This window comes from Diospyros lotus, chromosome 5, assembly GCF_014633365.1.
Source record: "Diospyros lotus cultivar Yz01 chromosome 5, ASM1463336v1, whole genome shotgun sequence".
Lineage (NCBI taxonomy): Eukaryota > Viridiplantae > Streptophyta > Magnoliopsida > Ericales > Ebenaceae > Diospyros > Diospyros lotus.
The window spans coordinates 11,360,589-11,388,172 of record NC_068342.1 but is presented as its reverse complement, the minus strand read 5'-3'; the positions used below and the strand labels follow the sequence as shown (position 1 = coordinate 11,388,172).

Here is a 27,584-nt window from a genome sequence, read left to right as displayed (position 1 = left end):
ATAATTAACTAACTTCAACTACAAGACATAAACAATAAAATTGGAGGGGGGGGGGGGGAAAGGAAAAAAGAAATAAATAGAAGCAGCAAAGGAGTGTATAAGCAGAGTGCAGATCAGACAGTATAGTGCTGGTTCATGGCATCGATGTCCAAGCCCCTCATCTTGGCAAAGGACTCTACCTTTCCTTCGAGAGTGTGAATTTCCCTCATTCTGCAGACAAGAAAAAACAAAAAAGAAACATAGAAATGATCAGTATGATGCCACTGATTGATCAGTATTCCAAAGCTCAAACCAAGCAAGAACCATTGATTGAAGCAAACTGCAGTAATCAACAGTGTGTGTGTGTGGATTGAATATCCCCACAACATCATCTAGTGCTGAATTCAGTCCCGAACCCGAATAAAGGAGAAGGGTTCAGTTAAGTTGCGACAGCCAACGTAAAATTACTAATAATGTGGTCCCTCGGAGCCATCAGTTCTAAGGTTGAAAGACTAACCTTGCGATTTCTGCACGCCTCCTAGCTTCTTCTGCCATAAGATTAATGTCCCTAAAAGCATGGCGCTCGGTGAACCTCCTATGCTCTGCCGACAGGCCATTCAGTGTGCGCTGCTCAGCCGCCCACGCAGCCTCACGAGCTTCTCTTCCGAAATCCTTTTGGGTCGTAAACGCAGTCTAATGAAACACCAAACAGGGCATCATAAGAACATTGTGATCCTAATTAATTTCAGTGTTAGTCATTCAAAGCTAAATGCGTTCAGTAAATCCAAGTTGAGGAATCTATCTGGAAACTGCTCAAATTACTTTGATTCGGAGGAAAACATTCGCATAATTCGCATAAAGGCTTCACAGAAAGCATGCTATTGACAAAGCAAGTTCAGCTGTACTCACTCTTTTATCCACCACCAGACCCCAGGCTTTTCCACTAAGTCCATATTGGACCGAAAATTTTATAGGGTCAAGTAGCAAGTAAGTCACCGTGTTGTAGAGCCAAATAACACCGGTCCAGCCCCAACCTATTTTTCTAATTCCAGCAGTTTTCCAGGTCACTGTGGCTGATATCACAGTTGCAATCTGCAAAGAAGAAACACCAAAGTTAACTCTCCAACTGAACAGGAAGTCACTAATGATTTGATGCAGTCACTAAAACATCTAAGCGGGCATGAAAATAAGTTCCAATACATTTTATTAAGAACTATGAGTTTGGTAGTCACAATAGGCGAAGGAAGAGAACCTAGATGACGAGGAGAGTTGAATTGTTCCAATATAGGCCCATGATAGATATACCAATAAATTTCTGAATCAAAGGAACTACCCCTTCTAAAGATTTCCTCTTACTGCAAAGTGAATGACAAAATTCAAATAAAGCTTGATTTCATCTTTTAATATTTTCTTAGTTAAGGATGTCCCTGCCATCAGAAATACCCGCTGGTAAGATCAGCAGCTAATAAACAGTAAGAAGACAAAGCAAACTGTTGAGGATGATGAGAATTGGAGAAAATAATAATCGAGGTTAAATTTTCATGCAAAGATTCGTAAAAAAATAAAGGGTGTCCCTAGTGCACAAGGCTCCCCACTTTGGAAGGATCTGGAAGAGTTGTATGAAAAATAAAGAAAAGAGAATGAATATTCTAAAACCAATGAAATTGTATTTAGACCATTAATGTTTGACATAAGCCCTGAAATCAAGATTGATGCTCTTTAGGCACTTCTGGATGCATGTCAAGTGTACTATTCTCTAGATCTTTCCCATTGGACAAACAAATCCGCACAAAAAAAGGTTCAGTTTTGGGTGTAACGTATGGAGAAACATCCATATAATTGCACTCTAGAATTATATGGAGAAATCTGGATCTGGCATGGAATTTAGGAACTGTCATATAACATGAGATAAACTAGGGATGCATATTGCTGAATGTGGATCGGTGGATGGACCTCTGGTCAGCCTTGTCCTTTGTTCTGATTGTATTCAATATGCTTATTTTCTAATTAGTTTATTGAAATAAAACAAAGTGATGATGTAATAAGACTTCTTACCAATTGAGCCAGGATGAAGGCTGTTACTAGCAAAAGACCAGGTCTTTCCATGAATGACCAGCCCCTAGAACGAGTCACAAAAATCAAGGCCTGGCTGATGGTGCTGACTTGAAGATAAACAGCAGATGCCATCCTTTCTTTCAGTGGATCAGCTTCAGTCTTATTTGACATATTAAACTGGTGCTGATTGAAGTTCTTTACATGAAAATGTTTCTGCAGTAGAGAAAAAATAAGGTATATATCTCAATGTTAAAGAAATTGATCTTGAGCTCAAGTGAGAAATCAATGTTACACGAAGGAGATGTATAAATTCATCTGATTAAATTTTTCCCCTTTCTTTTGACTTTTCGAAGGGTAAGGTCCACAAATTTCCATATTATAATAAACTAAACCCTAAACCATATTATAATATGGTTTCCTGCTATGCATATATGGTGTTATTCTATACATGAGAGAAGGGCAGCCATTTACCGTAAAGAAATTAGTTTCATAAGATAACCAGAAGAATACTACTGTCATTAAAGCCAAATAACCACCAAGGACACTCCCAGTTGCAAAGATTTCACTTAGCTTCCAACTATCTGGAAGAGGAGAGGGTTTGACCCTATCTTTGGATATTGTCATTATAGTACCTGCAAGCAAAGCTCATGAGATGAGATCAAGAAAACTATATAACCAAATTAAACAGAAATTTATCAGGCATGAATTGAGGAGTAAATGGGTTGTGAAGGATGAGAATTTAGAATAGCTAACCATCATTAAGAATGGCGATGACGAGAACCATAAAAGGGGGGAAGTCAAATTTCCAGAAAACAGTCAACAACATAAATGCCAGCTGTCAAAGCAAATCCCAGTTACAAATAAGCTAAGACCGATGCAGGGAGTTTTAGAGAATATTCCATGCAAAAATTTAATTAGAATATAACTTACCACAATACGAATAGTGATAGACACCGCATATATCTGAAGAGAAGAAAAAGAAAATTTTAGCATTTGTATTCTGTTTGCTACATCTTCAGGTTATACAACCAATAGCAGCTTAGCTTACTGTGTAGTTCTTCATCCTTTGAAATATTGCACGGCTTGTTAAGACGGCACTAATGATCACACTCAACCCAGGTTCAGTCAGAACTATATCAGAAGCACTACGAGCAGCATCTGTAGAATCTGCAACTGCAATTCCTATATCTGCTTTCTTTAAGGCAGGTGCATCATTTACTCCATCACCAGTCATTCCACAGATGTGTTTTCTGGCTTGTAATCTTCTTACTATATCATATTTATGTTCTATAGAGAAAAAAAAAGTGGAATCAGAAATTAATAAAAATATGAGATATAGAGTGTACATATCAAAGCCACCAGTATATATACCAGGAAAAACACCAGCAAAACCATCAGCTTTTTCAATGAGTTCATCAGTTGGTAGAGTTGCAGCTGCCTCATCCTTGCTATCGCCAAGCAAAGATGAAGACGGGTACATGTTAGTTCCCATCCCAAGCCGTCTTCCTGTTTCTTTGGCAATTGCCAGTTGGTCACCTGGAGATTTCATTCATAACCTTTCAGACTTCAATTGTGGACACGCGGAGCTGATGTCATAAAAAAATGTCAAATGGCTATTGTACAGAAAAACATAAGATAACGTATCAGATGTAACTCTATATGTGAAGATATGTATCAGCTTATTCAAATGAATATGATTGACTTCATATTCAAGAAATATGAAAAATCAAATTCTATGGTATGGGACAGCTCTTCATAGCTGCATACATGAACTGATCAAACTAACTTTATCTAGAAGGCAAGATTCATTCAAAACCACAAACCCCATGATCATGAATCTCAATTTTTCTCTTCATCCTGGTTAGCCTTTTTCTGCTCTTGAGTACATGAGTTCTAGTTGTAATCTCATCTAAAACTTTCCCAATTGTTTAAATTGATATTTACAGAAGGGAAGCTATGGCCAAATATTTATCCTTTAGTTGATAAGAAAATGTTCCTGAAGATGTAGCATTGACAAAATGTCTTAACCTATGCTCCATCTCCAGATCAATTTATCTTATTGTGATCAAGTAAGAAACTAAGAAGTGAACAATGCCAATACTATGATTTATAACAGCTAATTAGTCCAATCTTTGGAAATTGGTATTACATTTGGTAAATGTTGATATATGTTCCTAAATTTTCAATGATATTTCATGGCAACATTTCTCTGTTTATTGTTCCGGTTCCAAAAATTGCAGCATATGAAATTGTGATAGCTCATAGAAGAATGGAGCAATAAAAGAAAATAACAGTGGCATGCACCTGTTATCATCTTAACACTAACGCCAAGATCTAGAGCTCTCCTGATTGTTTCAGCACTATCATGACGTGGAGGATCAAAGAGAGGCAGAAGGCCTATGAATTCCCAAGGGCCACCAGGACTATCCTCGTTACCAGTGGGTACTTCCTAAAGAAAGAAAAGAGATGCTCTAGTTGTCACACAAATGTCTTGAGGAAAAATTTATACAATTAAAAATAATTTCATAAAAAAGTTAATCACCTGGTAAGCAACTCCAAGGGATCGAAGTCCACGCTCCGCAAATTTTTCAATCATGGCATGCACCTTCCTCTCAATTTCTGATTTATTATGTGCCAGATTGAGAATCTGAAGATCATAAGTGATCACTCTTACCAATGTAGATTTAATTTTATGAAAACGAGACATATTTAAGACATTTTCCATATTCTACCTGTTCGGGTGCACCTTTGCTCACTCTATGCATTTTACCAGCCATATCTATGAATGTAAGTGCTGTCCTCTTGTTAGTTGGATTGAAAGGGAGGAAATGAACTTCTTTAATTCCAGCTCGTGCCTACATCAAATAAATCAACTCCAGAAAGTATCAATCAAGTTTCACAATTTGGCTTAAGTGAATCCTTAGATGCAAATTAATCTAGTGATTGAGATAATAGTGTTTCAACAGGTCAATGTACCAAGGTCCACATCAACACTTTTTTTACACTAAATGCCAATATGGACATCATTTTCAGAATCTAACTATAGAAACTAGCACTTGAAAGAAGTAACTAAATGCTTGAATCCTCATTGGATGACAAATTTGTAGGGCCTTCATGGACTTAAGTTGAAAAAAATTATCTTTAACATCTAAATATAAAGAGTCCTAACATCTTTAAAAATTAAACTCAATACCTCCTTAGGGTCAGTCAACATTGAAACAATTGCAGTATCAATTGCGTCCTGATTCTCTAAGCGTGACGCTCTTGCAGCCATTAGTACAACCATCTCCTTGTCAATACCTTTGGAAAAAACCTGCAGTGACATAGGCATATTAAAATGAGTTGATGGTACAAGAACTAGAAGACTTAATTTCATCCAATTGTGTAGGAACCATTTAGATGGAACTGGTACTATCACCATTTCTAGTGCCCAACAGTCAGTGAAAGGTCATATTAATAATATGGTTATTATTTCCTGTGCCACATGCCATTTCTAACATATACAAATATATATAAATACATATGTAGCCACTTTATTATTTCCTGTGCCACATGTCATTTCTAACATATATAAATATATATGTAGCCACTTTACACTTTATGTATTAGCAAATATCTATGTCGACAATGAACACACTTGTCAGATGTTTAGATTGTAATTCTTGCCTCATAAAGGCTTGCCACTCATGAATTAAAGCCTAGATTAGGTTGCATGGGACATAAATGAAGAATGTGCCTAAGAGATCAACTTCAAGCTGTTCTAATTCCTAGCCTTGTAATGCAGATTAGAGTTAAAACAAAGGAATAGAAGTACTACCTCGATCATATTTTTGTCAACAGTGAGCTTGTTAAGTGTTAGTGTGCCTGTTTTATCACTGCAAAGCACATCCATCCCCGCCATTTCCTCAATTGCAGTCATTCTCTTTGTTATGGCACCCTGCTTCAAACAATGTATACTTTGAAATCCAAAACAGGGGCTAAAAGTTCAAGGATCTCAAATGTTATTCAGATGCTTCATATAACTCCATCAAGCATGGTTTAGAATTTTTGCACACCTGCTGAGATAAACGATGCGAACCAATAGCCATGGTAACAGAAAGAACAGTTGGCATTGCTATAGGGATCCCACCAATAAGCAAGACGAGGAGGTTATCAACTCCAACACGATATCCCCTTTTCTGAATCCCATATATAACAATGATTTCAATTATGATGCCCACAGCAATTGAGCAAATGCAGAAGTTTCCAATTGCTGTTAAAACCTGAAACCATCAAAATGAAGACACTAATCTGGATAAATACATGTCTATGCTATTGTTTAATTCTACCCATTGGTCCCATTTGCAAAGTTAATATAACATGTCAAAATAACTTGGTCAATCACTTTACAGGTTTGGTATTATTCAGGTAGCAAATCCTGGAGGACCAGACCTTTTGGAAATGCCCAATGTGTGTAGTATTTTCCACAAGATGAGCTGCTTTACCAAAGAAAGTATGGACTCCTGTTGCAATAACAACTGCTTCAATTTCACCTTGCTTACATGTTGAACCTGAGTAAACTCCATCACCAGGATTCTTGGTTACAGGAAGTGATTCTCCAGTAAGGGCAGACTGTGTATGGCATAGAAATATTACATACTTTAGACTAGCAAATTGTAGATCAAGGTCAGACACTTAACTGAACTAGTCCATGGCAAATGATTGATCTACTAGTTAAAATCAAAAGTTTCACCTAGGTATTTTTTGTTAAAAGATTCTAATGCACTTAGAGGCAATCAAGCAATTTATCTTTCAATTTCAAAACTTCAAGTACTTGAGATACAACTAGTTTCTATCAACCTGGTTAAACACACCACTAATTGAGAAAGGTAATGTGATGGTATTCAAAATGCCATGTTTGCTGGCTCATAGACACAATCTATGTTAGAGCTAAGAACTTGAATGATAGACGTAGAGTTTTGACCTTTTTGAACTTTCACATCTATAGTCTTTACCAAATACAGAAAACAAGAACAATGTGAGCTAGTGGTCCTTATATATTTGTAAGCTAGAGCCAAGATGCACAAAGCTTTGTGTTTTTTTTTTCTTTCCTTTTCTGTATACTCTTATATTATGTTGAAGGAGATAAAGAAGAAAAGAATAAGTTCAAATTATTCTACCATGGACGGAAATCAAGAGATAAGGCTGTTAAACAGGAAGTGATAAGGAATCTTCAAACTAAAGAGATAAAGTAGTTCCAAGAAAATAGGAGAAGAAAAGTCAATCAAGTTCAAAGGCTTCCCAGGTTATCTGTAACATTTAAGTATCATTTGAATTTGTTTTCCCTTGTATTTTATCCCTGTATTTTAGGAGCTATCGTAGGCAAGCTCATGTATATATGTCCATCTCAAGTTCAATACAACTTGAGAAAACAGATTGTATTGTTAGTCTCCAATATACCTGAGTTAATTCTCCTTTTTATTCGGGTTGTTCAAGTTTGTTCATGGTATCAGAGCCACCGGTTCTCGTGGCTGAATCCTTCATCTCTTGACCCAATGAGCTATAGAGTTCTAAGTTGTAAATAATGGCTGGAAACCAATCAGCCAGTGAAACATCCACCACTATCCCTATTCCAACTAGAGCCACACAAGTTCCTATTGTTCCAATATCTCTTGACAGCCACACCCTTCAGATTACTCAGCACAAACTGAATGGAGCTGACTTTAGAGAATGGTCTCAATCAGTTTTGCTGGTTATTAAGGGCAAAGGGAAAGTTGGATATCTTACGGGAGTAACACCTATGCTTGACACTAAAGCATCAATCTATGGTGTTTGGGAGGTTGAGAATTCCATTGTCATGGCTTGGTTAATCAACTCTATGGAGCCAAAGATTGGGAGGACATATCTATTTTACAAAATAGCTAAAGAGATCTGGGAGGCAGTGCAGGAAATCTATTCTGATATGGAAAATACTACTTGGTGCTTTGAAATCCGGTTTGCAATCTGGACAACAAGACAAGGTAACCACTCAGTCACTGAATACTATAATATTTTGACTGAGTTGTGGCAAGAGATGGATATGTTTTATGAGATCAGTTGGAAATGCTCCGAGGATGGAGTGAAATACAACAGAATGTTGGAAAAAGAACAAGTGTTTGACTTCCTCCATGGACTCAACACTGAATTAAATGAAGTTCGAGGTAGGTTGCTAGGAGCTAAACCTTTTCCATCTATATGAGAGGTCTCTGCAGAAGTGAGACAAGAGGAGAGTCAAAAGAAAGTGATGCTGAATCCATCAATGCTTCCTAACAATGATAATAGCCCTCAGAATTCAGCCCTTGCTACTTCAAAGATAAAAGCTACACCCTCACCACGTGGTGAGTTCCAAAGAGACAAACAGTGGTGTGATCACTGTAACGAGCCCTATCATACAAGGGAAACTTGCTGGAAAATTCTTGGTAAACCAGCAAATTGGAAACCTAAAAATTAGAGAAAGGCAACTCAATATGCCTATGTGGCAAATTTTGAAGCTAGAAAGCCAACCAGTCTAACTTTGACTGTGGATCAACTGGAATTTTTGCAGCAGGTACTAAATCAGAAGAAATTATCGAAATCATTTTATCCTACAGAGATTCCTAAACCAGCAGCATCCCTTGCCAAACAAGGTGCATCACGCCAGTCTCTACTCTCTCAAAAACTCACTGCAAATGTTTGGATTGTAGATACAGGTGTCTCAGACCATATGGCAAGTAATACCTTATCAACCTATAAGACATGTGACAGGGATATCACAGTCTCAATGGCTGATGGTACAGTTTCTTTGGCTAAAGGGAAAGGATCAGTCTATCTGGCAGCTTTACACTTAAAATCTATATTGTATGTTCTAAACTTGAAATGTAACTTATTATCCATGAGTAAGCTAATGAAAGACATGAGTTGTATGGTGATTTTCTTTCCATCTCACTGTGAATTTCAGGACCTATCTTTGGGGAAGACGATTGGCAGTGAGGAAAGAGATGGTCTTTACTACATTTCGAGATCCTATAATTCCTCTAGATTTAGGGTACATAATAAATCTTTTTCTTCTGTCTCAGATTCTGAAATAACATTATGGCATAAATGCCTAGAGCATCCTAGTGTCACCTACCTTAAAGTGTTGTATCCTCATCTTTTTATCAATAAAGGATGTTTTTCGTTTCATTGTGAGCAGTGTTTACTTGTTAAACAAACCAGAATATCTCATCCTGTTCATTCTTATAAACCTTCCAAACCTTTTTACTTGGTTCATAATGACATTTGGGAACCAACAAGAATTCCTAACCTAACCAATACCTATTGGTTTATCATTTTCATAGCTGACCATACAAGGGTGTGTTGGGTTTTCCTAATGAAAGAAAAATCTGAAGCCAGTGCTATCTTCAGAAGATTCCATAAGATGGTATGCAATGTCTTTCAATCATCAATCCATATCCTTCGTTCAAATACTGACAGGGAGTATTTCTCAAATGAATTTAATCATTATTTAGTTGAAAAAGGGATAATTCACCAAAGTTCTTGCCCCTACAATCCTTAACATAATGTGGTGGTAGAAAGGAAAAATCGCCACCTTCTTGAGACTGCTTGTTCAATGATATTTACCAGCTCAGTTTCAACTTCCTATGGGGGGGAAGCAATTCTTACAACTTCCTACCTTATTAATAGGCTCCCTTCCAAGGCCCTTGCCTTTAAGACTCCCTTGAGTACCTTTCTTGACTTCTATCCTCATCATACTAGAATCCTTAATTCTCTTTCCTAGAAAGTCTTTGGGTATACCTTTTTTGTGCATGCTCATCATCCTTCTCATTCCAAACTGACTCCTAAAGCTCTAAAATGTGTGTTTGTTGGCTACTCTCTTAGCCAACAAGGATACAAGTGTTATTGTCCTTACACCCGAAAATTCCTTGTTTCTTATGGTGTCTCCATTCTTGAGAATCAACCCTTTTATCCCAATATCTCTCTGCAGGGGGGAATATCCAGTGCAGAACAATATTGGGATACTACTCTTTCTCCTCCTACCTTAATTTCTTTTTCTCATTCTTTTCCTCCTTTGCAACTTGACATACCTAAGGCAATCACTATCCCTACCCAAATCTATGTAACCGATCAAGGGGGAGAATAGGAACAAGTTCTTGAAAAACCAACATTGGTTTATTCTAGAAGACCTCATGATCCTCAACAAGGTCCATTGTCACATCTAGAGACAGGTCCAGTGACTGATGACGTGGAAAAGGTAGTATGTGCAAAATTTGATAATCTGGACATACCAATAGCTCTTTGGAAAGGAGTGAGGTCATGTGCCAAATATTCCATCTCTAACCACTTGACATATTCTAGATTATCTCCATAATTCAGGGCATTCACTACTAGTGTTGATGAGATCAAGATTCCTAATGACATATACAGTGCTTTATAGGACTCACAATTGAGGGTTGTCATTATGAATGAAATGCAGGCACTAGAGAAGAATGGTACTTGGGATATTGTGGATTTACCTGATAACAAGAAGATGGTTGGCAACAAGTGGGTGTTTACAATCAAATATAAGTCAAATGGAAGTCTTGACAAGTACAAGGCCAGGTTAGTAGCCCAGGGCTTCACACATACTCAGGGACTGGACTATGAGAAGACTTTTGCTCTAGTTGCTAAGTTAAATTCTATGCATGTCTTACTTTCACTTACAACTAGTCTAGACTGGGAATTACCCCAACTTTATATTAAGAATGCCTTTTTGAATGGTGAACTAGAAGAAGAAATCTACATGAGAATTCCTCCTAGCTTTGAGACGGAAGGTAGAAAAAGGAAGGTTTGTAAGCTAAAGAATCCCTATATGGACTTAAACAGTCCCCTAGAGCATGATTCAAAAGGTTTATTGTTACGTTGGATCAGCTTGGGTACAAACAAGGGTAAGCTAATCATACATTGTTTACAAAACATGCAGCAGATGGCAAAAAGACAATTCTGATTGTTTTTGTGGATGGTATTATCATCACTAGAGACAATAATCAAGAAATAGAGAATCTCAAGAGGCAATTAAGATAGGTTTTTGAAGTGAAAGACCTAAGAAAGCTAAGATATTTCCTAGGGATGAAAGTGGCTAGAAGTAAAGAGGGTGTTTTCATTTCTCAAAGGAAATACACCCTAGATTTATTAAAGGAGACAGGCAAACTTGCCTAACCTACCAGCACTCCATTAGAACCGAACTAGAAGTATATAGAGGAAGATAGAGGTGAATATCAAGTGGACAGAGGAAGATATTAGCGTTTAGTTGGGAAATTAATCTACTTATCCCTCACTCGCCTTGATATTGCATATGTTGCGAGTGTGATAAGCCAATTCATGCATTCCCCCACTAACAAACACCTTAATGTTGCATGTCACATTCTCAGGTATCTTAAGGGAACACCGGGAGGAGGGTTAAGAGGGTTGTTGTTCAAAAAGAGTGAGGACCTGAATTATGGGATATATAGATGCAGATTGGTTTAGCTCTATTGAGGATAGTAGGTCAACATCCAATTATTGCACAAAATTATGGGGTAACCTAGTTACATGGAGAAGCAAGAAACAGACAGTGGTGGCTCGTAGCAATGCAAAAGCAAAGTATTGAGCTATAGCTCAAGGTATTTGTGAGGTTATCTGGCTTGAGAAACTAATGAAGGATTTAAACATGCTTATATCTACTCCAATTAGGCTATACAGTGACAACAAATTGGAAATAAGTATTGTGAATAATCCAATGCAACATGATCGAATGAAACATGTGAGGATTGATCAACACTTTATCAAACAAGAAATTGAAGATGGAGGTATTAGTATTTTCTATATTCCCACTAAGTCTTAGGAAGCAAATATCCTTACAAAGGCTATGTCAAGACAAGGGTTTGAATCAATTAGAGCAAGCTGGGAATGATAGGTATCTATTCACCAGCTTAAGGGGGAGTGTTGAAGGAGATAAAGAAGAAAAGAATAAGTTCAAATTATTCTACCATGGACAGAAATCAAGAGATAAGGCTGTTAAACAAGAAGTGATAAGGAATCTTCAAACTAAAGAGATAAGAGGATGAAGACATAAAGTAGTTCCAAGAAAATAGGAGAAGAACAGTCAATCAAGTTCAAAGGCTTCTCGAGTTATTTGTAACTGTTATTTCTTTTTCTGTTTCTGAAAAACCCAACAAATTGGTATCAGAGCCTTATTTCTTAAGGGATCTGTGAGTTGAGTGAGCCAAAACACAAATCAAAACCCTCCGCACAAACACAACACACAAATCTGTGATCAAATGGAGTCAGAGAGATCATTCCCGCTAGTTGCACCACAAGTCTTTGATGGTGACAACTATCAAGCCTGGGCTGTCAGAATGACAGTTCATTTGGAAGCTTTGGATTTATGGGAAGCAGTGGAGAATGCCTACGCAGTTCCTGCATTGCCTGACAATCCAACAGTTGCTCAGATCAAGAACCATAAGGAGAGAAAGACCAGAAAATCAAAAGCAAAGGCTTGCTTGTACTCTGCAGTTTCAAACACAATTTTCACCAGAATCATGAACCTAGAATCTGCAAATGATATCTGGGAGTATCTCAAGAAGGAATACCAAGGCAATGATAGGACAAAGAACATGCAAGTGCTGAACCTGATTAGGGAATTTGAGATGCAAAGAATGAAAGAGTCAGAATCCATCAAAGAATATTCTGACAAACTACTCAGCATTGTAAACAAGGTGAGATTACTTGGTAAGGAACTTTCTGATGAGAGGATTGTACAAAAGATTCTGGTTACATTACCTGAGAAGTATGAAGCTAAAATCTCTTCTTTGGAAGAGTCAAAGGATCTGTCAAGCATTTCCTTGGCAGAACTTGTTAATGCACTACAAGCACAGGAGCAAAGGAGGCTCATGAGGCAAGAAGGTTCGGTGGAGGGTGCCTTTAAAGCCAGATTACAAAACAATGAAGGAGGCAAGAACAAGAAGAAGAGGCAAAACAACAACAAGAAGCCTGGACCAAGTACAGGCAACAACAACAGCAACAAGAGTGAAACATATCCACCATGCCCTCATTGCAAAAAGACTAACCATCCACAAAGAAGGTGCTGGTGGAGGCCAGATGTTCAATGCAGAAAGTGTGGTCAGATAGGGCACATGGAGAAAATTTGCAGAACACAGCAGGAAGAGGGTGAAGCTAAGGCTGTGACAGATCAATTCCAGGAGGAGCAGCTGTTTGTGGCAACCTGCTTTGCCAGCAACAGCTCTAGTGACAGCTGGCTTATAGATAGTGGTTGCACAAACCACATGACTTTTGATCAGGAGCTCTTTAGGGAGCTTGATAGAACTATCATTTCCAAAGTCAAGATTGGAAATGGTGCTCGCATTGCAGTAAAAGGCAAGGGTACAGTGGCCATTGAAAGCCTCTCAGGTTTGAAACTCATCCCTGATGTTTTATATGTGCCTGAGATTGATCAAAATCTCCTAAGTGTCGGTCAATTGCTAGAAAAGGGCTTTAAGGTCTTGTTTCAAGACAAGAGCTGTATGATCAAGGATGCAGAAGGAAAGGATATGTTTAAAGTCAAGATGAGAAGCAAAAGCTTTGCTTTGAATCCACTGGAAGAAGAGCAGGCTGCAGTTATAAGAGAGAACAGTAATGCTACACTATGGCATAGGAGATTAGGGCACTTTCACCATGCTGCCCTACTTTTTATGAAGAAAAACAATTTGGTGGAAGACCTACCTGAATTGGAGGAAAACCTCCCTGCATGTGCTTCCTGCCAATATGGGAAGCAGACAAGGCTTCCCTTTCCTCAAAACAAGACATGGAGAGCTACACAGAGGCTGCAATTGGTCCATACAGATGTAGGAGGATCTCAAACAATGCCGTCTTTGAAAGGAAGTAAGTATTACATTGCTTTTATTGATGATTTCACAAGAATGTGTTGGATTTACTTTCTTAAGTTCAAGTCTGAGATACATTCTGGAGATTTAAAGTATGGGTAAAAAACCAAAGTGGTTGCAAAATACAGGTGGTCAGATCAGACAATGGGACTGAGTATACCTCCAACAGATTCAACAAGTTCTGTGAGGATGCAGGGATTGAACATCAGTTTACAGTTCCATATACTCCTCAGCAAAATGGAGTCGTGGAAAGAAAAAACAGAACAATTATGGAGATGGCAAGGTGCCTGCTTCATGAGAAAGGGTTGCCAAAAAGGTTTTGGGCAGAGGCTGCCAGTACATCAGTGTTTCTGCTCAATAGGCTACCAACAAAAGCCTTAAAAAGAAAGACTCCTTTTGAAGCCTGGTTTGGTTACAAACCAAGGTTAGTAAACTTAAAAATTTTTGGTTGTTTGTGTTTTTCCTATATTCCACAGGTGAAGAGAGATAAACTTGACAAGAAAGCAGAACCAGGGATCTTTGTGGGCTATAGTAATATTTCAAAAGCCTATAGGATCTATCTGCCACAAACTGACAAAGTAATTGTTAGCAAGGATATCAAATTTCTTGAAACAGAAAGCTGGAATTGGGAAGATGCAGAACAGAACAAGGACCTAGAGTTCTTGGAGAAGAATGACAACATAGATGAAGTTCCTGTGAGAGGCACTAGAACACTTGCTGATATCTATCAAAGGTGCAATGTGGCAGTATTGGAGCCTGCAGGGTATGAAGAAGCTGCAACAGACCAGAAATGGATAGCTGCAATGAAAGAGGAGCTCAGGATGATTGAAAAGAACAATACCTGGGAGTTGGTTGATAGACCAGCACACAAGAAAGCCATAGGAGTCAAATGGGTTTACAGAACCAAGCTTAATCCTGATGGTTCTGTGAACAAACACAAGGCAAGGCTGGTTGTCAAGGGATATGCACAGATGTTTGGGGTGGATTTCTCGGAGACATTTGCCCCAGTAGCCAGACTAGACACAATAAGGATGCTGCTAGCTCTTGCAGCACAAAAAGGATGGATTATATATCAGATGGATGTCAAGTCAGCTTTTTTAAATGGGAAATTAGAGGAGGAGATCTTTGTGGAACAGCCTGAAGGGTTTGCTGTCCAGGAACTTGAGGACAAGGTATATCTGCTGAAAAAGGCCTTATATGGCTTGAAACAAGCCCCAAGGGCCTGGTACAGCAGGATTGATTCACATTTGACAGACTTAGGCTTTACAAAAAGCTTGAGTGAATTTACATTATATGTCAAAAAGGTAGATACAGATGTGATTATTGTATCTTTATATGTTGATGACTTGTTGGTAACAGGAAACAATGAAGAACTGATTGAGAAGTTTAAAGAAGAAATGAAAAATGTCTTTGAGATGACTGATCTTGGGAAGATGTCATTCTTCCTTGGGATGGAGGTGCAACAGCAGCAGAATGAAATCTTCATTTGTCAACAAAAATATGCCAAAGAGCTACTGAAAAAATTCAGCATGGAGGAGTGCAAGCCTACAGCAACTCCAATGAATCAAAAGGAAAAATTCTGCAAAGAAGATGATGCTGACAAGGTGGATGAAGGAAGTTACAGGAGCTTGATAGGCTGCCTAATGTACTTGACTGCAACAAGACCAGACATAATGCATGCAGTAAGTTTGTTGTCAAGATACATGCATTGTGCTAGTGAAGTCCATTTTCAAGCAGCAAAAAGAGTGGCTAGATACATCAAGGGTACGATTGGTTATGGTATTAAGTTCAGTAAGGTTAAAGACTTCATTTTTTATGGATTTTCTGATAGTGATTGGGCTGGTTGCATTGATGATATGAGAAGCACCTCTGGTTATTGTTTCACTTTTGGTTCTGGTATTTTCTCATGGTGCTCTAAAAAACAGGATGTGATAGCACAATCCACAGCTGAAGCAGAATATGTTGCAGCTGCTGCAGCTGTGAATCAAGCCCTATGGATAAGGAAGCTGCTGATTGATTTACACATGGAAGAAAAGAGAAGCACACAGATTTATGTTGATAACCAAGCTGCAATTTCAATTGCAAACAATCCTGTCTTTCATGGAAAGACAAAACACTTCAAAATAAAATTGTATTTCTTAAGAGAGGTACAAAGAGATGGTGAAGTATGCTTAGTCTACTGCAAGACTGAAAATCAAAATGCTGACATATTGACAAAAGCGCTTTCTAAAGTTAGGTTCGAGTTCTTGAGGCAAAGGCTTGGAGTTTGCACCTCTAGAGCCAAGGAGGAGTGTTGAATGACGTGTCTCAGGAGCTGCATAAGGTGCTGAGGTGGCTGATAAACTGGTTGAACAAGTCAAAAACATATGCTGAAATATGACCAAAAGACCAGGAAGTTTGTTATTTCTTTTGCTGTGCCTTAGGAGATATGGCTGTTAGATGCAACAGATATCAGATAAGGCTGAATCTTTTTTTTTGAATTTCTGTTATGAATTCACATATAAATATCAGTTTTAATCAACGATGCTATGTAGACATTTTTGCAGTCTCAACCTCTCATTGTTCTTGCTTACAAACTTGGCTGTTTTCTTTTCCTGTTTCTGAAAAACCCAACAGTAACATTTAAGTATAATTTGAATTTGTTTTCACTTGTATTTTATCCCTATATTTTAGGAGCTATCGTAGGCAAGCTCATGTATATACATCCATCTCAAGTTCAATACAACTTGAGAAAACAGATTGTATTGTTAGTCTCCAATATACCCGAGTTAATTCTCCTATTTATTCGGATAGTTTAAGTTTGTTCATATTAAAAATTTCCTCTTTCCTTTGTGCAAGAAGTGTGGACTTTCTACCAATTTGTTGAGACAACAGAAGCAATATATAAGTTAAAAAACTTAACAAAAGATTTGAGAAACATAGTTAAGAAGAAAGGTTGCAGAAACTAATACAGCAGATTCTGAGAAACTAATTTCATCCCTGGCTTTTCTCACATATTGGAGTGTCATCAATGCAATTTCCAGAAAAAAAAAATCTAACCTCAGTAAATGGAGACTTAATAACACTCTTCATAATGAAATATAAGACTACTTTCTTTTAAATAATTGCTGGTCTTAAAGTTCGGATAATTCTATATCACAGAGCAAATCACATACCTGATCAATTTTTAGTGGATCTCCTTCAAGAAGACGTGCATCAGCAGGTACAATATCACCAAGTCTAATACTTATTATGTCACCAGGAACTAAAAATGAAGCATCTTCCTCCCTCCACTTTCCATCACGCAAGACCTGTTAAGTAAATAGTTCATAAGGGTCAAAAGTTAATGAAGAAAATATAAAGAAAACTTGAATTTCTTTGGCTGGATGATGATGCTCAAGCAATTTTATCGGGATTTAGTCTTAGAAGAGGGAAACCTTAGCTCTTGGAGCTAAGCGAGCCATAAGAGCGGCAGCTGCATTTCCAGCATTATTTTCCTCAATAAAACTGATGGTGGAATTGACAATGAGCAAGGTCAAGATGCCAACAAAGTCGTGGTAATCTGCACCCTTATTCTGTAAGACATAAAATAAAATTCTGTCAATATAAATTAATCTCAAGATTTTCTTGCACCTTGAAGAAAAGCAATCATCTCCTTTTCTGGTTCTTGTTGGTAATTGCAGAACTTTTGATAAACTTGAATTCAGGCATCACAGATCAGTTTCTATGAACTGCCACTGCTTCTCATGAATGAAATATTAACACCACACTAAAAGTTCAAAAAAAGAGAATGAAGATTTACCCCTCCATGTGCAAGAGCAATGGCCATAATAGCTGCTGCTTCCATGACCCATGACAGAGGATTCCACATGAAGCCCAAAAACTTTACTATTTTGCTTTCCTAAAGAAGAAAGAAAAGTTCAACCTGAGAAGTGAGAAATCAAACAAACAAGATAGGGCAAAGGATACGGAACTAGAAACAAGGAATTCACCAAAACCAAAATTTCTTAACCTTTCTCTCCTCAAGTTTGTTGTAACCAAAGAGTTCCAATCGATCTCGAATGGCACCAGAGCTCAGACCCTCTCTTGTACATCTAAGATGTTCAAAAACTTCTTCAAGGGGTATATTCTCCTACATGAAGTACAGTAAGCTTATCAATTTCCTCTGTCTTGTTTATTTTCTTTCTTACATTCTCTCCTTTTCACAGATTAATTATCAACTGGTTCCATTTTCAAGTATAAATAGATCTGTACATGTACAGATATACACGTATATACTAAAGTCTATGGTTTTCAGGAAGAATCATGTCATTTATTGGACTTTTCGAACACTCTGTAAATCATTTATTTCTGATATTAAGCAAACTACAACTTCCACAAAATTTAAACGTAAAAAACATACCAGATCAACAGATTCCTTGATAACAGCACAGAGAGCAATTGCCTTGTCATCCATTTCCATCTCTACAGCTTCAAGTTTCCACCTCGCAAGTTTTTTTGTAAAGAATCTGCATTTTTCTCAGTTCATTCAAATGAATCACAAATTCATCTCGCTTTCCACACAACGCCCAGAAACAACTTGCATGACAATCTAAAAACTACTATTATATTTTCCAAAAATTATGAGGAATTGAACTCTGTTCAAATCCTTTTAGTCTATATATTTTTCATAATATCATGATAGGTTTGTCACATAATTATTCTCAATAATATCATACAAGAATTGCCCCTTCTTCTCAACCAAACACTTGAAAAGAAAAAAAAAAAAGTCAGAAAATTAGAAGTGATCAACATCATCACAGGTGAGAATAAACTCCCAAACCCATATCATAAATGCACCAAAAAATTTAATTTAAATATCAAAATGTAACCTAACGTTGCTGAATACGAAGTCTGGAAATGTGGAATTAATTACCAATCAATATAAGCAGATTTAGATCCACGGAAGCATTTAATCAAGCAGTTACTACTCTCTGCAGCCTATACTTGCCCCCCTATGCAGACAAATATGAAGCCCATAACTCAACCGAAGCCCGGGTGGTATAGGCTGGTAGCCCCATGGCAAAGGTGCATTGACATGTCTGGGAGGTCTCAGAGTTCCGAGTCCTCTAAGTAGCTTTACTGTACTATTTGAGGCCCAGTTGGTCACCCATCACTTGATTTCTCAAGTCTCTAATACTGAAAAGACTTATGACACTATTCCGGAAGCCTAAGCCTAGCAAGAGTATTATTGGTCCCTCAAAGTCCAACACTTACCCCTAAAGCCCCTACGAATATTTGCCAAGCTGTTGGTGCCTGGGGCTGGTTTTCTTCGGAGGGTGCTCTTGTAATAAGCCGAGAATGGAACCAGGAGTAGGAGTAGCATATATAACAATGCTGTGGCTGAAATCAACCAACATCAGTTTGAACTAGAGAGAAAGGGAGAGAGGCCATGTGGAAGAAGACGGCGGAGTTTGGGGGTCCGCCGGCCAAAGAGGTCCGAAATGTCTGTTGGATTAGCTCCATTTGACGGCCTCCGAATTCAACAAATTGCGGGACGGCATTATGACATAATCAAGCTTTTATCGCTTGCGTAGCGTGGGCCAATTATATGAATTTTAACTTTTTATTACTTGTTTAACTCGACGAGTTGCCGACCCTCCTCCTTTCCAGTTCTATAGATTTGTTATCAAATCCAGGAACAAACCGAGCCAGAAACCGTCATTTCCAAGCGTGATTTTGACGTTAAAGTTGCGATCACAAAGGAGTAGTCACACTTGGATCTCCTTCGTTGGCACTCAAGATTAATAAAAACTGTGGGCCGTTTATTCAAAAATCAAATTGACAGGCAAATCCAAGATCCGAGTTTTGGCTCTGCAGCATTGCTCTCAATCTCATTGGCTTCCTCTCTCTCGTGCTTAATTTCTCTTTCAATTTTCGTGGGAACCAAACAAGACCGTTCTTTTCTTTCTTTCTGTGTCCCTCCCCTCTCTTCAGCCACGGCCATGGGCTGACCGGCGAGTCACGGCTGCATGAACTGCTTGTTTTACTTTCCCATCTCTTTTTTTGTTTTTTACCTGCTTATTGTTATTTTTTTATTTAATCTTTATTTTTTAATATCACTTTGGATCATGATAGTGGCTGTAAAATTTTGAAAGAAAATAATGTTTGATGAATTTGTTGTGCATTTTAAATAAAATAATTAATTAATCATCGATAATTGGATTAAAATACAACATCCTATGAAGTTTAGTTGATAAAAGGAATAACGATTGTCTATAACAGATATTGTTTGATTTAACGAGTTTTACATTAATTATTGACTATCGGATTATCTAAAACCACTCTCTTTGTTTGTTTAATCTTGGAACCAGCTACAACAGTTAAAAGTTAGTTGTATGTGCACAAAACTAATATACAATGCACATCAAAAACTAGATACTAGTCTATGTGATCAATAACAGCCAACATTTCACAAGGTTCAACGTTTCAAAATCACGCAACTGTTGTTCGCTTGAATGTGCCCCGTGGGTACAGCAATCGTCAAGCCAACTCTGGCCAGCATGCATTTCCATCAAGATCAGAGAACTCAACTGACATCCAAATGATCTATTATTTCAAAATGCATCTGCATGCTAGGAGGCTTATCAGCAAAATAGAATCTCTCACATACTTGCAGTTTGCCTCCACTCTTCTCAGACCCCAATTTCAGCAGCCGGAGAAGCTTCTCCTTCTCATTTTTTATCCATTCTCTTCTGCTGTCACACCACTGTCTGGGAGTTCCATGGAGGATAAAACGAATTCCAGTAGTTCCTTGCGCTAGGCCCTTTGAGAGTTTTTCAATTACATCGCCATCAGTTAAGTATGCTCCAGAGGAGTTTAGGCCAACATCCACGTAATGGATCTCGCTTATGCTGTTCAAGAGGCTTTTTGCTGAAGTTGGTATTATCTGATCCTGGTCTGGGACATTAATATGGCCTCCAGCCATTAGCTGTTTGTCTACATTGCCTGGTTGTTCAGAGGATTTGAATGCAGAGAAGCCGAGCTCAGTTACTAGCTGGTTCAGTACTGTTCCACCCTTACTAAATCCAAGGATGAATGTTCTGGGTTGATGTAAGCATGATACAGATGCTCCAGCTTGGACAGCTTCTTTCTGTTTCCCAAAAGGGAATTTTTTTGCCTATGACAAGGAGTAGTTTTAGTTTAATGAGGAATTCAGACATTAGGAAAGCATGAGAACATAAATCGGAAAATGTAATCTCAACAAGTAGGTTGAAATGGTTTAAGCGATGATTGGAGTTAAGAAACATGTTCTCAAACTTTTTTAATAATTCTAATTACAGGAGCATCTAGGATTGCAGGAACATTTTGTTATCTTCGCACCATCTGAGACACAGACCAAACAGAATGTGAACATGAAATATGTGCCATAATGTTTGTTTGGTGCATCAAACGAAAAACTCCAAGCACACTATTGCAGTTGAGATGAAGCAAAAATCTATACTAGTAACACTTTAATTTAAAATATATATTAATTAATATCCACATTCTCTTGTGATGATGATATTAATATCCACATTTCCTTGCCCTCTCGATCGACCTGCCCATAGTTTCCCATCTTTGAATTCATGATTTATCAGCTTTGCTTTTGAACCAACTGACTCGTACCTCAGCACAATTGTTCAAAAGTAGCACGCGATAGCTCACAAAAAACTAGAGGATACAGTTCTAGTTGACTAGATAAATTGATTGAATTTAAGAAACAGAAGTTGTAAATGGACATGAAGATCAAATACCTCCTTGAGGCAGTTAGACAGGAGAGTAGCGGTTGATGCAGAAGCTGGAAATCCATTTGAATTGTATGATTTTGGTTCCCCCCAGCAGTTTACAGATGGAATGAAATCCTTATAAACTGCAAAAGGCCCATTAAAAGTGGATGCTTCAATAACCCAAACGTTTACAGAAGAACCAAACTTTGAAACCAGAATTTCAGCAATTCTCTGTAAATCTGACAGCCTGTCAATCACTGGATTTCCAGTGCCTTCAACTCGATCCCCATTGAAGAGGATTGCATTTGCAGAAGGTATCTGTCACTCACATGTAAGTAAAAACGAGTCAGACACCTCTCAGTGAGGCAAAGTACGTCTGTTTGGAACATAGTGATTAGAATCACGAAAAGCACAGCTCTCCCAAAATTTTGGGTGCATTTAGATGTTCCTCTGTCCCAACTTTCCTTTAGGAGATGCAAACAGAGTGAAGTTTCTGAAGCATGACAACAAAAGAAAATTCATTCATGTTGAGCTTGGGTAAATGTAAAGTTGTGGATTAGTGTCAAATTCAGGTTTTGAAGGAACTAGAGCACAAAGAATATGTACCGAAAATTTCTAGGGCTTAACAAGTATTTGGGGCACAGGTATAGAGAACTTACAGTTAGAGATTTCAAAGAAGATGCTAGGCAGAGGGATACTGCAACTCTGTAGTGAGACTTACTATTAGGGTACAGTGGGACCTTTAAGATTCCACTCCAACGCTCCATGAAAGAATGAACTGCAGGACAAATTGAAAAAGCATAGATTAGATGGAAGACTGCTGTTCTCTTCCATACCAAAACATCATAAATTCTCAGGGTCTTGTCAGTGACAACGGCTATCATGGTGATAGGCATGTTTACACATTTTGTGTGTTTTGGAGAACATCTCTACTACTACCTTTTTTTTTTGGGTGGGGGGGGGGGGGGGGGGGGGGGGAGTAGTCTTCACAATTCAATGCCTTGTCGGGCACTATCTAGATTTTATAACAGCAAACAGTTTCGCCTTGACATTTTAACAAACAATTCATGCCCACAAAACAAGAACATAAGTAACACCTCGCGCACATGCACTAAGAGAACCAGATCCAGGAATAATACAACATCAGGTGGAGTGACGCAGTAAGCTGGAAAATCGAAACGAACGGTCCCAAAACGCAACATAGGCATTAACCCAGACAAAGATACGTCCGGAATGTGTTAAACATGCAGAAAATAAAATATTCCTATGTCAGCAAAAGGGAAGGATGAGAATTCCAGCAACTTTCTTTTTCGGTTCCGGTTACCTGTTTCAGTTGGCCATTCACTTGCCCGGCGACACCTTCTCCGATCTCCTTTCTGTTGATTGACGAAAAGGAGAAGAAAATTAAATTATATTAAATTCCAAAACAAAATAAAAGATGCATAAAATGAATCTAAATAAATTTTAGGTAAATTTACCCCACACTAACATATGAGATTAGGGTATATCGCATCAAAAGTCACAAAATTTTAGTGTCTTTTGTAATTTGATCACTAAACTTCAATTCTTTATAAATGATCATAAACTTTTAAAATATTTTATAATATGGTCACTAAAGTAATTTTTTTGACAATTTCTCGTTAAAATTGTTGATTTGGTAATGGCTACATCATCGCTACATTATCGTCACGTCAACAATTTTGATTAAGAACCATCAAAAAATCACTTGAGTGACCGTATTGTAAAACATTTTAAAATTTTATTATCATTTTACAAGTAATTGAAATTTAGTGAGCAAATTAAAAATGACGCCAAAATTTTGTGACTTTAGTGTACTTTACCCTATGAATCTACTTTGGGCCAATTTCACTCAAATACTCCACATCCTATAATTTATTTATTTTTAGCCCACTTATTTGAAATAATCTCACTTATAATTTTTAAAAGATTCTCCTAAATTAAGAAGTCTTTTAGGCTCTTTAAACTTTTATTTCTTGCTCTTGCCTTATTGTTTTGACCTTAATTTTGGGTTCGGCACATCAAAAGTAATTTTTTTTATAAAATAAAGATATAACAAAGTACAAAAATAATATTCCATTTACTTGCAAAACAGAAAGTTGTGTGCATTTAAGATGCATTTTCTATTTATTTATATATATGTGTGTGTCTGTGGTTTCAAGGGCTTTGGCAAGCTTATTGGGCCTGTAGGCTGCCCAGAGTTTAGGGGTGAATGGGCTGGAAAGGATCATAACTAGACACAGGCCTTGCCCGGCCCAAGCCAAAATATATATATTGTGATTTTGATTACTTGAAAGAAAACAAAAACTAAAAATTGGAAACATCATTCACATGGCATAAAGCATTGTCGCCCCTAAGTTATTTTTCAAAATATCCAAAAAATAGTGTTAAAGTCAAATTAACAGTCATTTCCTAAAAGAAAAATGACATTCTTTATAATTCTTATTCACCCCATAATATGAATAAATGAAACAAAGTATAAATAATTCATAATTAGAGATATAGAAATAAAATTTAGTAAAAAATTTATTGAAATAAGTAAATGAATTAAGGACTTATTTATATCCCTAAAAATAAGAATAATTTAAATCTTGTACTTTACGCCTGATATCAATATCAGTTGTTTTAACTTTTGCTAAGTCCATGTATAATGATCAACATATTTTACACTATTATTTAGTAGTTTAAGTTTAGCATTTAATTATTCAATGAACATGATTACTACTCATTTTGGGCTTAATATTGTGAATATAGGTACACATTACATGTAAAGCAAACATGGAGCAAAAAGAATGATTTTGGTGCATGATGGGAGTTGAAATGAAGTTTGGAGGCATGGTCGAGTATCGATTCAAAATAAAGCAAGGGAGTGTCGAGAGCAAAAAGTGAAAGATGATGAAAAAAGAAGCAAAAGAAGAAGGCTAGCGGTCCTACAGCGGCATGCATACTGCTGTAGAACCGTTGTAAGATTTAGTTTCTGGAGCTCACGATCCTACAGCGAAATGCATACCGCTGTAAGACCGCTTTAGGAATTAGTTTCTGGAGCTCACAGATCTACAACAACAAGCATACCGCGGTAGGGTTCAAAGCTTCGTTTTAAACTCGTTTCGATCCAAATAAAAGAGATATAGACTCCTTCAAGGTAGAGGACTTTGATAACCTAAAGAGAATTATATAAAAACTTATTTAAGGGAGATTAAGGAGCTTTTGGAAAGGAGGAGAAGACGGCAAGTCGAGGCAAAAGGAGGAGATTTTCTTGAAGATCTTCGATTTTGATTTTATTTTTCTATTCTTTCTTTTCTACAACATCATAAACTCCGTTTTATTACTCTTTCGTTGGTTGAAACTATGTTAGGCTAAGTACTTTGTGGCTAGGGTGATTGATGAAACCTAGTTTAATGATGGTTTAATTAAAAGTATTTAGATTTTATTATATTCTTGTCTTTCGGATTGATCGTTTGTTATGCATTAATTCCGTTGTGATGCTTGGCCACCATTAGAACGTGTTTGTGATTTATATTGCTTTCGAGAGATTCAATATAGATTAGCACTTGATAATAAATGACATAAGGTTCAATAATAGGTAGAGATACCGTTATGCCTTGTGAAATCTTATTTAGATAATCATTGTGGATAAATGCATGTTTGTATATTTGCAGATTAATTAGAGATAATTAATCTCATATGTAAGCATAGATTCGATTGGCCATCGAGAGAGGCTTTTGATTAAATTAGGATTATCGATTTTCAGCTCAAAACAAGAATTATAGAACCCGATCACTGAAAAATTAAACCAATTATAGAACTACGATGGATTCATGAACCCTAGTGCATTAGATTTCTATATTTAAAACCTAAAGAATTATTTTGTGTTTTCCTTTTGGTGAATTAGTTTTAACTTACATAAAACTTTCATTGAGTATTCTTTTAATTGTGTGTGGCTTATTAAAGTTAATAGTGGTTAAAGTAGGGATTAAAAGCTAATACTCGTGGGAACGATACTTGATTCATTATTATATTATTTGTTACGATTTCGTTCACTTGCGGGAAAGAAAAAAAACGAACATATAATTAGGACAATCCTCAGGGGATTTGCAATAAATATAGAATTTAATTTAAAATGATTCTCAATATATTCTGAAAAATCTTGTCAAATCCAAAATTTCATCTCAAATCACAAAAAACACCCATTTGGAGGTTAATTCAAACAAGGTGTGAGCAATGCAAATCATGATGGCTGCCTCAAACTCATCAAAAAGAACTATATCCCTCCCAAGAAATCAACCAGCAAGAAAGCACCCTCTTAGTTGACCGCACATGCTAATTGTCTACAAAATCCCCATAAATGAAGGTGAAATCTAACTAGCATTCACTTCTCTAAACATCACCATCTTTTTTCTTATTTATTTCACAAGTTTATGACTTAAATATCGAAATATATTTCTAAAAATACTGCCAACAATCCGAAAAATTGTTTTGTAAGGAGCAAATTCTACCTTAGCAAGGAGATGCCAATCAATTCATTCCACAGCCGCTTTTGCAATATTGGCATCTAGGTGAAATAAATTTATTATGTGTGAATTTTAGTCATATCAATTATATGATTTCAAAGTTAATATATATTCAAACTCATTCGGTCTAAAATAGACACGCATGTACATAGATACATGCATCAAATTAAGGTCAAGATCAATGTTTTAAAAATCAAACGAATAGCGAACTGTTCTATTAATTTAGTCACGGATTAGTTGATCAAACCGATTGAACTGGAGTAGTCTGACCGAATAATATCATATATATATATATATATATGGACACACACATACAAAATACCACTCTTATTAAAGATAATTTATACTTTGTAAATCATATGGAGCAACCGCCTATTTTCTCCACATAGTATTAAAGTGAGGACATCACTTTGAGGTCTCACTCTTGGCCAATTCTCTCCCTATCAAGTCCTTTCTCCCCCATTCATCTTCATTCAATCCCTAAAACTTCTTGCACGCGATCTCATCGTGTCAAGGCACGCAACACTATGCACAGAACAATCTATGACAAATCAAACACTGTAATTGCTTTATCATTGGCCCCTCATCGTTCACCAATATCGCAAAACAATCACTGAAAGAGCAATAGAACTTCTCGGACGCTGGAATCACAAATTCTCACACACAAACGTATAAACATTTTTACATATCTAATAACGTACACAAAATTTAAAAACCCTTTGGAAGGGTTGGTTATTTAAAGACTTTGTAATGTTGTGCAAAAAATCTCACTCATGAAGTCGTCATACTAAAAGTGGAGACCCTCCTTTCCAACACCATCATTAGTCAAATTTTGAGGTGTAATTTGACGCATTTTTTTGTGTTCATTTTCAAAAATGATAAGATAATTTTATTTTGTTTTTTTTAATTTTTTTATTATTCCACAATCAGTCAAAAAAATAGAGATAACAAGTTTTTATGCAATGTCAAGAATGTCAACATCAGAATAATTTCATATAGTTAGTTAGTTTCATACCCACAAACAACAATTAGTTAGTTTCATATCTACGTTCTTCTTAAATAACAGTGTCAACGTCAGAATAATGCACTTGGAGCTCAAGCAGGAGAAAATAAGTGAAAATGGGAAATTATCTCCTTTAGTCCAAACACAAGAGACGTCGTGTTTTCCCCCCTCCACTTTCCTTCTACTTTCTTCTCTTCTTTGCAATAACCATCCAACAAAAAAACTTTACATTCTTTATTTACCTTGTGTTTCTCCACCACAAGTTCCAAATACAGCCAGCCCAATGGATCTGAAACTGCAATAGAAACCCACATCCCTAGGTGCAGTAGTTGCCTTCAACCATGAGAACTCGGCAATGGTTAATCACATAGCAAATGCCAAAATAAGATCCCTAGAA

At 37.0% G+C, this 27,584-nt stretch overlaps 2 protein-coding genes across 4 annotated transcripts; both read right to left on the bottom strand.

Annotated features, from left to right (window-relative positions):
* Positions 1-62: 62 nt before the first annotated feature.
* LOC127802022 (plasma membrane ATPase 1) lies at positions 63-19,858 on the bottom strand. Its single transcript, XM_052337648.1, has 22 exons — positions 19,164-19,858; positions 18,310-18,415; positions 17,920-18,039; positions 17,710-17,808; positions 17,345-17,482; positions 17,084-17,218; positions 6,466-6,645; positions 6,090-6,296; positions 5,852-5,971; positions 5,228-5,347; positions 4,767-4,889; positions 4,577-4,681; positions 4,339-4,483; positions 3,406-3,570; positions 3,083-3,321; positions 2,965-2,997; positions 2,788-2,869; positions 2,506-2,666; positions 2,035-2,247; positions 889-1,071; positions 497-672; positions 63-210 (listed from the first exon to the last, which is right to left on the bottom strand). The coding sequence occupies exons 2-22, from the start codon at positions 18,367-18,369 to the stop codon at positions 114-116; spliced, it is 2,901 nt and encodes a 966-aa protein (XP_052193608.1). The 5' UTR covers positions 18,370-18,415; positions 19,164-19,858; the 3' UTR covers positions 63-113.
* Positions 19,859-20,158: 300 nt separating this feature from the next.
* LOC127802021 (uncharacterized) lies at positions 20,159-23,126 on the bottom strand. 3 transcript variants are annotated; one of them, XM_052337646.1, is made up of 4 exons: positions 22,980-23,126; positions 22,315-22,433; positions 21,683-21,973; positions 20,159-21,066 (listed from the first exon to the last, which is right to left on the bottom strand). In XM_052337646.1, exons 2-4 carry the CDS (start codon positions 22,420-22,422, stop codon positions 20,476-20,478), a joined length of 990 nt encoding a protein of 329 aa, XP_052193606.1. In that variant the 5' UTR covers positions 22,423-22,433; positions 22,980-23,126; the 3' UTR covers positions 20,159-20,475. The 3 variants fall into 3 exon arrangements, with proteins under 3 accessions (XP_052193606.1, XP_052193607.1, XP_052193604.1); XM_052337647.1 differs by lacking the exon at positions 22,980-23,126 and adding an exon at positions 22,762-22,963; XM_052337644.1 differs by lacking the exon at positions 22,980-23,126 and having other exon boundaries at positions 22,315-22,621.
* Positions 23,127-27,584: the final 4,458 nt, after the last annotated feature.